Source organism: Lycium ferocissimum, chromosome 9, assembly GCF_029784015.1.
Source record: "Lycium ferocissimum isolate CSIRO_LF1 chromosome 9, AGI_CSIRO_Lferr_CH_V1, whole genome shotgun sequence".
Lineage (NCBI taxonomy): Eukaryota > Viridiplantae > Streptophyta > Magnoliopsida > Solanales > Solanaceae > Lycium > Lycium ferocissimum.
This window is the reverse complement of record NC_081350.1, coordinates 40,160,244-40,171,502: the sequence shown is the minus strand read 5'-3', so window position 1 is coordinate 40,171,502 and position 11,259 is coordinate 40,160,244. Positions and strand designations below refer to the sequence as shown.

At 36.9% G+C, this 11,259-nt stretch overlaps 3 protein-coding genes and 1 pseudogene across 3 annotated transcripts in view; 3 read left to right on the top strand and 1 right to left on the bottom strand.

Moving 5' to 3' along the window:
• Positions 1–11,259, bottom strand: part of LOC132031909 (uncharacterized) — a 63,079-nt gene that overhangs the window by 11,173 nt on the left and 40,647 nt on the right.
• Positions 1–11,259, top strand: part of LOC132030758 (E3 ubiquitin ligase BIG BROTHER-related) — a 38,793-nt gene that overhangs the window by 18,712 nt on the left and 8,822 nt on the right. The gene's annotated exons all lie outside the window — the stretch shown is intronic.
• On the top strand, positions 232–5,841 carry LOC132030754 (TMV resistance protein N-like; annotated as a pseudogene).
• LOC132030759 (uncharacterized) lies at positions 10,014–10,761 on the top strand. Its single transcript, XM_059420499.1, has one exon. The coding sequence runs from the start codon at positions 10,155–10,157 to the stop codon at positions 10,659–10,661; it is 507 nt and encodes a 168-aa protein (XP_059276482.1). The 5' UTR covers positions 10,014–10,154; the 3' UTR covers positions 10,662–10,761.

Sequence of the window (11,259 nt, the reverse complement as noted above, 5' to 3'; positions counted from 1 at the left end):
ATGCAAGCTTAAAAATATATATTTATGCGAAGTTTCTTAACAGATTCATATGTAGATGGTTTGACGATGATGTCTACTCTTTTATTGGGTCACCACAAACTTTCTCAGCTTTCACCATGCACTTTCATGGAAGAAGAGTTTCTCTAAAGTCAATTTTATGATACGTCAAGTCTGCACTCTGCATATATAAATACAAGTTGCTGATGGGTCTAAATGTTATTCAGAGTCACCTTCTTTATCACTAGTATTCGTTATCATATGCTAAGTCTTCAGTCTGTATATAAAATTACAAGTTGCTGCTAGGTCTACATATTATTCAGAGTCCTCTAGCATTGTCTTGCAGGTGAATTAACACAATTATAGCCAAGTTTTTGTTTGATCATTTACTTTTTCAGCCACATAAATGGATCAGAAAAGCTCATTGCTTCCATCCCCAGAAATTATTCAATGGAGTTATGACGTTTTCTTAAGTTTTAGAGGTGAAGATGTACGCAAAACTTTTGTTGACCATCTCTATGTTGCTCTGCAACAAAAGGGTATTCATACCTTCAAAGATGATGAGAAATTAGAGAGAGCCAAGTCCATTTCACCAGTCCTTGTGAGAGCAGTTGAAAAGTCGTGCATAGCTTTGATTGTATTCTCCAAAAACTATGCTAATTCAACATGGTGTTTAGAGGAGTTAGTGAAGATCATGGAATGCAACAAACAAAAAGGACAAATTGTCCTTCCGGTGTTCTATCATGTAGATCCATCAACAGTGAGGAAACAAAAAACCAGCTACGGAGAAGCATTTAGCAATCATGAAGGCCGGTTCAAGGATGACAAGGTACAAAAATGGAGGGCAGCACTGGAGGAAGCAGCTAATTTATCTGGCTGGGATTTGTCAAATGCTGCCAATGCGTAAGTACCATGAAACCATTTATCTTTATTTAAAGCCAATCTCATCGTGATATGTTAAGAAGTTACTCTAAATACTTAGTTCATTTCTGTTTTGCATCACAAACTAGATCCATACTACAAATCATGGAATTCACCCTTTAATGTAATTATGTACTACTACTTTCTCTAACCAAAATGTTTAGACTTTGATGACCATGTAGTCAGGGCTAATTTGGGTGGACTTTCGAAGAACTTTTTAGGCTATACCCCTTCTTGTTGGATTTCATTTCAAGCTTGGATATAATTTAATTTTTTAAGGAAAAAGGTTCAAATCTGCTCCTGGCTTTGCGAAATAGTCTGAATCTGATCAACAGTTTTTTTCAGTCACCATCTCATTCCTCTAAATCAATCACCACCATCACAATCACTCCAATTCAAAAAATTGAGGACTGTTTTCCCACCACCAGTTTTCTTTCACTTCTAGGAAAATTATCTCTACTCCTTAAAAGTAGATTTCCGTTTTTTTTTTTTTTTGAAACCCAACAGACGGCTTTTATTAATATCATAAACAAGTTACAATGGAGTGGATATACTAACCTCCCAAATCAGATAAGCTCACAAAAATCTATAGAGAGAGTCCCTCTATTTACAATTCATTCACATTTAAGCTCTCAAAATAATAAAATATGAACTCATGGTTCTCAACCCACTGATTCATTGTTCATGATCTTAATCACCCTATGGTGCTTTTTTTTCTTCTGTTAACTGAAGTTCTGGCATGCTAAACTTATCCATCCTTATTTTCTTAAAATCCAACTGCTGGATGGCCCCCCAATGTCATAAACCAGTTACATTGACTTGTAGATATACCCAACTCTCCAATATCAGATAAGTTTCTCTATAACAATGTCTCAGGATCCTTGCTAGATTCTGGGATTCTCTTTATCCATACTTGTAAGTCCCATGATGTTTTAGCTTTCAAAATAAGGACATATGAACAAATGAGTATAAGATTACTATATATAGTCTAAATCTCCTTATAAATGTTCATGATCTCAATATTAAGGATTAGAAAATGCCATAATCATTGAGCCTTGATTTCTTTCTGTGTGCCTCATCGCATTCCAAAAAATTACTGGAAATAAAGTGCTACAAAAAGAAGTAATATCAGTCACTCAACAGCTTCCAGGAATTCAGAAATTCATGGAAAGGACGGGCTTCAGTAAAATTAGAGAACATGCTTTAAACCATTCTTCTGTACATTTTGTGCGCCATGGTTAGAATTACACTTCAATTAGATCAAGTTGTGAAAAAGAAAAATCAATTTAAGCAAATATACAGTTGTCTGAGATATTACTTATCCTTGTAGGACCAAAAAAAAAAAAAGAAAAAAAAAAAAGGAAGAAGTATTTTTGATAAATGAAGTTTTTACTATCCTTTGTGGTATGCAGACATGAAGCTAGAGTCATAAAGCAAATTGCAGAAGATATAATGGCTAGATTGGGTGGTCAGAGACATGCAAGCAATGCTGAAAATCTTGTCGGAATGGAGTTACACATGCACAAAGTATATAAAATGCTTGGCGTCGGGTCTGATGGAGTTCGCTTCCTTGGAATACTGGGAATGAGCAGAGTGGGGAAGACAACTCTTGCGAGGGTTGTTTATGATAATATTCGGAGTCAATTTGAAGGTGCATGTTTTCTTCATGAAGTCAGAGATCGTTCAGCAAAACAGGGCCTAGAGCGCTTGCAAGAGATACTTCTTTCTGATATCCTTACTGCAAAAGAACTAAGGATCAACAATTCGTTTGAAGGAGCTACTATGCAAAAACAAAGATTACAGTACAAAAAGGTTCTTCTTGTTCTTGATGATGTTGATCACATAGATCAGTTAGACGCTTTAGCCGGGGAACATGACTGGTTTGGTCCCGGAAGTAGAGTCATCATAACAACCAAAGATAAACACTTGCTTGTTAAGTATGAGGCTGAAAGGATATACAGGATGAGAACTTTAAATGAAGATGAAAGTTTACAACTGTTTAAACAACATGCTTTCAAGAAGAACCGTCCTACCAAGGAATTTGAGGATCTATCAGCTCAAGTGATAAAGTATACTGCTGGACTCCCTCTGGCTCTGAAAGTCCTGGGCAGTTTCTTGTATGGAAGAGGTTTGGCTGAATGGACAAGTGAAGTGCAGCGTTTGAAACAAATCCCAGAAAATGAAATTCTGAAGAAACTCGAACCAAGTTTCACTGGGCTCCACAATATTGAGCAAAAGATATTCTTAGACATTGCGTGCTTCTTTTCAGGGAAGAAGAAAGATTCAGTGACCAGAATACTGGAGAGTTTTCATTTTAGCCCTGTCATTGGCATAAAAGTTCTCATGGAGAAATGTTTGATTACTATTTCAAAAGGTCGCATTATAATGCACCAATTGATACAAGAAATGGGCTGGCACATTGTTCGTCGAGAAGCTTCCGATGATCCAAGAATATCTAGTAGGTTGTGGAAGCGCGAAGATATTTCTCGAGTGCTTGAAAGAAATTTGGTAAGTATTTGCACGCATGTGATTTGATATATTCTTTTGCTTTTATTCTCTCGTCCACCTTTAATATTCTTGCATATTAGGGCACTGAAAAGATCGAAGGCATATTGTTGAACTTGACAAATGAAGAAGAAGTAAATGTTAGTCACACGGCCTTCATGCAGATGACCAGACTAAGGTTTCTCAAATTCCGGAATGCATATGTTTGCCAGGGTCCTGATTTTCTTCCTGATGAGTTGAGGTGGCTTGATTGGCACGGATATCCTTCAAAATATCTGCCAATTAGCTTTCAGGGAGAACAACTTGTTAGTTTGAAACTGAAAAATAGCCGCATCATACAACTCTGGAAAACCTCCAAGGTTTATATTATCTATAGTTTTTCCTACTAGTTGATTGGATCCATTAAAATGCGGTGTTTATTCAAAGTAGTAACCCAAGGGCTTTTATTTTTGGTATTTGTGATAGGCTCTAGGAGAATTGAAGTACTTGAACCTTAGCCATTCGCAGAAGCTAATAAGGACGCCAGATTTTTCAGGTACCCCTAATCTTGAAAGGCTGGTTCTTGAAGAGTGCACAAGTTTGGTAGAAATCAATTTTTCTGTTGGAGATCTCAAAAAACTAGTCTTGTTGAATCTGAAGAACTGCAGAAATATAAAGACCCTACCAAAGAGTATTCGATTGGAAAAGCTTGAAATTCTCATTCTTTCAGGCTGCTCAAAGGTAAAAACATTCCCAGAAATAGAAGAGGAAATGAATCGTTTTGAGAACTGCATTTTTTTTGGAAGCAACTGCTTTAAGATCTGGACTGCCTGCATCAGTTGAGAACCTTTCAGGAGTTACTGCAATATATCTAAGTTACTGCAAGCATCTTGAAAAGTCTTCCTAGCAGTATTTTTAGGTTGAAATGCCTGAAAAAACTTGATGTCTCCGGATGCTCAAAACTAAAAAATTTAAAGATGACTTGGGAATTTTAGTTGGTTTACAGGAGCTCCACTGTCAGTCACACAGCCATCCAAACAATTCCTTCCTCTATCTCTCTTCTAAAAAACCTTAAGCATTTATCTCTCCGTGGATGTAATGATTTGGGTTCACAAGTAAGTAGCTTAAACCATGGCCGGAAGTCTGTGGGTGGACATTTTCATAATTTATCGGGTCTTTGTTCATTGACCATGCTGGATCTTAGTTACTGCAACATTTCAGACGGAGACATTATATGTAATCTTAATTATTTTACCGTCCTTGGAGGGGATTGAATCTCGATGGTAACAATTTTCCTAATATTCCGGCTGCAAGCATCAGTGGTCTCACTGACTTCAATTCCTTACATTGTCTAGTTGTATTTAATTAGGCTTGAGAGTTTTCCAGAACTTCCTCCAAGTATTGTTGAGGTATATGCTGATGAATGCACATCTTTGAAGAGCATTGATCAATTAACCAAATATCCAATGCTGCGTAAAATTTCACTCAAAAAATGTCATGTCTCCACGCCTGATTCATTTTTGAGGCACATGCTCATGGTAAGTAACTATTTATGCTTCCAAGCCACAACTGATCTACCAACATTAAAACATTAAATGATTTTTTATGTAACTGGAGTGGATTTTGTATATGTACTCCAAGTTCACATATGAATCTTGGCAAGTAACATTCTTTTCATGGCGCATGCAGAGATTACGATCCATAAGGAATGACAAATTTGGTATTTGCATATCTGGTTTGGAAATTCCTGAGTGGTTTACATACAAGAACTGGGGTACTTCAATCTCAGTGGCGCTGCCAAAAAATTGGTGGACACCTACACTTATGGGGTTTGGTTTTTGTGTTGTTTTTGATTCGGCAGCTCCTTTTATTTCATGTTGTCATAAATACCTAATATTTCTCCAAGGACTTCAATTGAAGTTTAGCTGGATAAGACGTGATGGTTTTAGGCATGAATATTTCGAGTATTTTTGTGGCAGCCCGATAGGAAGTGAAATGCCGCTGGATTTAGGCAACATTTATCTAGGCTATAAGCCATGCGACTATATCTGTCTTGTGGATAACAAACATTATGACTGGATTCAACTTGAGCTTTCTGTAGCTTTTCCCCGTGAGGGTGCTGTGATCAGAGGTTTAGGGTGGCGTCTTGTGTACCAGAATGATTTATCAATGATCCAGAATAGCAATAGTACCTTAAAGATGGATGGTGTTTAATGGATCAGGATGTGTACCAGAATGATTTCTTAGGCTTTCACCACCGGAACCCGGAAATGTCACATGAATGCTAAAAGTCCCTCAAGTTGCTGTTTTTAAGTTTCCCTATATCAGACTATTATGCAGTTAAAAAATTGTAAAATTTAATAATTGCAGCTTGTTTTGATGCTTGTTACCTATTGTATTGTATCGTATTGTTACGTTAATGCAATATTTACTTTGATTATTACTTGAACTTTATTGTATCGTATTGACAAATTCTTTGTTATGTAAGGATGAGAAGGAGTATCATTTTATCCATCCTGTATGCACCTTTGGCAGCTGCTGGATGGTCCCCCAACTGTCATAAAGGCCTTTTCTTCATTGACTTGTAGATGCAAACTCTGCTAATGCATCAGCCACAATAGTTGTTTCTCTATAACAATGTCTCATTTCTCCATGGATCCTTGCTAAAATCTGCTGGATTCTCTTTATCCGTACTTGTAAGTCCCATGATGTTTTAGCTTTGCCGTTAATCACATCCACAACTAACTTGGAGTGCAGCTTAAGGATTACTATATATAGTCTAAAGTTCATTGCAGTCCGAAAGCTGCAGCCTGAATCTCAGCTACAATATTCCACAGCATTAGAAAATGCCATAATCATTGAGCCTTGATTTCTTTCTGTATGCCTCATCGCATTCCAAAACATTACTGGAAATGAAGTGCTATGGTAAGAAGTAATATCATTCGCTCAACAGCTTCCGGGAATTCAAAAATTCATGGAAAGGACGGCTTCAGTAATATTAGAGAACATGCTTTAAAACCATTCTTATGTACATTCTGTTGGGCCATGGTTGCAATTACACTTCATTTAGATCAAGTTGTGAAAAAGAAAAATTCAGCTTAATTGAAATTTAAGCAGATATACAGTTGTCTGAGATATTACTTATCCTTCTAGGACCAAAAATAAGAAGCATTTTTGATAAATGATGTTTTTACTATCCTTTTGTGGCATGCAGACATGAAGCTAGAGCCATAAAGCAAATTGCAGAAGATATAATGGCTAGATTGGGTGGTCAGAGACATGCAAGCAATGCTGAAATTCTTGTCGGAATGGAGTTACACATGCACAAAGTATATAAAATGCTTGGCGTCGGGTCTGATGGAGTTCGCTTCCTTGGAATACTGGGTCTGATGGAGTTCGCTTCCTTAGTTGTTTATGATAATGTTCGGAGTCAATTTGAAGGTGCATGTTTTCTTCATGAAGTCAGAGACCGTTCAGCAAAACAGGGCCTAGAGCGCTTGCAAGAGATACTTCTTTCTGAGATTCTTGCTGTAAAAGAACTAAGGATCAAAGATGGCAAAATAAAGTGTTTGAAGCTAACTTCCTTCTAAATCGGAGGCTGTGTATTCTGCATTTTGGTATTTTTTGCATCAAAATATTTTGAGAAATGTTTGATATATATGGACTATTAGCTAGTTTTATACCAGATCTTCTATTTGTATAATTTTACGATTTTTTTCAAATATTTTCTTCGGCCATGTTTGGGATTAGTTGGGAAAGAGAAAATGCATGTTAATTGAAATTTAAGCAAATACTTGTCCGAGAGACTACTTATCCTTGTGGGACCAATAAAAAAAGCATTTTTTATGAGAATCCTTTTTGGTATGTAGGCATGAAGCTGGAGTCGTAAAGCAAATTGTAGAAGATATAATGGCTAAATTGGGTGGTCAGGGACATGCAAGCAATGCTGAAAATCTTGTTGGAATGGAGTCACACATGCAAAAAGTGTATAAAATGCTTCAGGACGGGTATGGTGGAGTTCGCTTCGTTGGTATACGGGGTATGAGCGGAGTGGGGAAGACAACTCTAGCGAGAGTTATTTATGATAATATTCGGAGTCAATTTGATGGTGCTTGTTTTCTTCATGAAGTTAGAGATCGTTCAGCAAAACAGGGTCTAGAACGATTGCAAGAGATACTTCTTTCTGAGATCCTTGTCCTAAAAGATTTAAGGATCAACAATTTATATGAAGGAGCCAATATGCAAAAGCAAAGATTACAGTGCAAAATGGTTCTTCTTGTTCTTGATGATGTTGATCACATAGATCAGTTAAACGCCTTAGCTGGTGAGCATTGATGGTTTGGTCCCGGAAGTAGAGTCATCATAACAACCTGAGACAAACAGTTGCTTATTAAGCACGTAGCTGAAAGGATACACAGAATGAGAACTTTAAATGAAGCTGAAAGTTTACTACTGTTTAAACTTTATCTATGTGATCAACATCATCAAGAACAAGAAGAACCATTTTGTACTGTAATCTTTGCTTTCACAAGCCAGCCCATTTCTTGTATCAAGGAATTTGAGGATCTGTCGGCTCAAGTGGTAGAGTATACTGCTGGACTCCCTTTGGCTCTGAAAGTCCTGGGCAGTTTCTTGTACGGAAGAGATTTGGCTGAATGGACAAGTGAAGTGGAACGATTGAAACAAATACCGGAAAATGAAATCTTGAAGAAATTAGAACTGAGTTTCAATGGACTCAACAGTATCGATCAAAAGATTTTCTTAGACATTGCGTGTTTCTTTACAGGGAAGAAGAAAGATTCAGTGACCTGAATACTTGAGAGTTTTAAATTCAGTCCTTCCATTGGCATAAAAGTTCTCATGGAGAAATCTTTGATTTCTATTTCAAAAGGTCGCATTTTAATGCACCAATTGATACAAGAATGGGCTGGCACATTGTTCGTCGAAAAGCTTCCGATGATCCAAGAAGATATAGTAGGTTATGGATGTACGAAGACATTTCTCATGTACTTAAAAGAAATATGGTAAGTATTTGCAAAAACATGACTTCCTATATAATTTGTGCAAGCAATAATATGTCCGGTAGCTTTATATATATTTGTTGCCTTACTTTTTCTCCTTTTTCTTGCTTGTTAGGGCACTAAAAAGATCCTAGGCATGTCGTTGCATCTGACTAATGAAGAAGAAGTTAATTTTGGTCACATGGCCTTCATGCAGATGACAAGACTAAGGTTTCTTAAATTCAGAAATGCATATATTTGCCAGGGTCCTGAGTTTCTTCCTGATAAGTTGAGGTGGCTTGATTGGCACGGATATCCTTCAAAAAGTCTGCCAATTAGCTTTCAGGGAGAACGACTCGTTGGTTTGAAGTTGAAAAATAGTCGCATCATACAACTTTGGAAAGGCTCCAAGGTTTATATATCAACTTACCCATTGCTTTTCTTATAAATTGGTTGGATCAATTAAAATGTGATATTTGTTCAACTTACTAACCTAAGGCTTTTGTTGGTTCTTTTTTGCTTTTTGTTTTATTTTGACAGGTTCTAGGAAAATTGAAGTACATCAACCTTAGCCATTCACAGAAGCTCATAAGGACCCCAGATTTTTCAGGTACTCCTATTCTTGAAAGGTTGGTTCTTGAGGAATGCACGAGCTTGGTAGAAATCAATTTTTTTGTTGGAGATCTCAAAAAACTAGTGTTGCTCAATCTGGAGAACTGCCGAAATTTAAAGACCCTACCAAAGCGTATTCTGTTGGAAAGTCTTGAGGTTCTTATTCTTTCAGGCTGCTCAAAGCTAAAAATATTCCCAGAAATAGAAGAGAAAATGAATCGTTTATCAGAACTGTATTTGGCTGCGACTGCTTTGAGTGAACTGCCCGCATCAATTGATAACCTGTCAAGAGTTGGTATGATAAATCTAAGCTACTGCAAGCATCTTGAGAGTCTTCCAAGCAGTATTTTTAGGTTGAAATGTCTGAAAAAACTTGATGTATCTAGATGCTCAAAACTTAAAAATTTACCAGATGACTTGGGACTTTTAGTTGGTTTAGAGGAGCTCCACTGCACTGACACAGCCATCCAAACAATTCCATCCTCTATATCTCTTCTAAAAAACCTTAAGCACTTGTCTCTCCGTGGATGTAATGCTTTGGGTTTACAATTACGGAGGTCAATCTTCTTTCCATGGCTTCAAGAAAAAGGCCATGGCCAGTCTATGGGTCTAAATTTTCATAATTTATCGGGTCTTTGTTCATTGACCATGCTGGATATTAGTGACTGCAACATTTCAGACGGAAGCATTTTATGTAATCTTGGGTTCTTACCGTCTTTGGTGAGATTGAATCTTGAAGGTAACGATTTTTCCAATATTCCAGCTGCAAGCATCAGTCGTCTCACTCGACTTGAATTCCTTGCATTGGGTGGTTGTAAGAGGCTGGAGAGTTTTCCAGAACTTACTCCAAGTATACTAGAGATATATGCTGATGAATGCACATCTTTGAAGAGCATTGATCAATTAACCAAATATCCAAGGCTGCATAGAGTTTCACTCACAAAATGTCATCAACTTCTAAAAATAAATGTCATGCCTCCATGCTTGATTCGTTGTTGAAGCACATGCTCAAGGTAAGTAACCATTTATGTATGCTTTCAAGCCACAATTTACTGACATGAAAAGAAAAATACTTATATTGAAAATGTACTACTCCAAGTTCACATATGAATCTTGGGAATAACAGTCCTTTGATGGCGCATGCAAGGACTATCGATAACGAAATGCAGATTTAGTATTTACCTCCCTGGTGTGGAGATTCCTGAGTGGTTTACGTACAAGAACTCGGGGACTGATTCAATCTCAGTGCCCCTGCCCAAAGATTGCCAGACACCCACATTCATGGGTATTGCTATCTGTGCTGTTTTTGATATTATAACTCCTTCAATTTTTAATAATATTACGATCATGAAAACTTTCCAAGAACTCGCAATGCAGTGTAGGCTCACAAGCCATGATGGTTCATGCAGCCGATTCAGATCTTGTTTCGGTTGGATAGGAAGCGAAAAACCTCAGGATTTAGGCAACATTTTTCTAGGCTATGTGTCAATTGATTGTGATTTGTTGAAGGTACTCAAGGATTTGCTTTTGAATCCTAAGAACTGGAGTCAGTTTGAGTTTGGTGTCTATGATATTAATAAGATTATGGTGATCAAAGGTTTGGGGCTGCGTTTTGTGTACCAGAATGATATCAATGATCCAAAATGAGATGGACAACACTTCTAAAGTTTTATAATAAGTGAATTTTGTTCCTACTGTTTCATTGTTTTCATTTTTCTTTTTGTAATTTGTTTAATTGTCAAAATAACCTAATAATGGCTACTGTATATATCTTGTGTGTGATATTCAATGATAGTGAGGAATCCCTGTAGCAATTGAAGTCACCTGTGATACTCAAGCAGTGCATCCAAATAGAAGAATAGCAATACCACAAATACGATACTAACATATATACCATTCGTAAAATATCCCACAAACATGAAATAATCACCGAATTTAAATACTCCTAAATTACGCAGTCATACTCATACTTCATATAGATAATAGTATAAATCACATTATTCATATGCATCACTCCTCCAAGAAGCGCATAGCATTAAGTTTTTGATGTTCTCCATCTTCAATGGGAAAGTAACTGCCACACTGCTAGATCTTGTTCTCCATTCTTTCAACAGCCCGAGTCACTGTGGAACTGAACGGGATTGGACAAGCACATGATGAAATTGATACCAATTTAGGTTCTCCATGCAGGTCATCCATCTGTTTAGAACAATTAGAAAAAGAATGAGTAGAAACAATAAATATA

Coding starts and splice junctions, on each gene's coding strand:
- LOC132030759 (XM_059420499.1), top strand. CDS start 10,155: ATGCAAGGACTATCGATAACGAAATGCAGATTTAGTATTTACCTCCCT.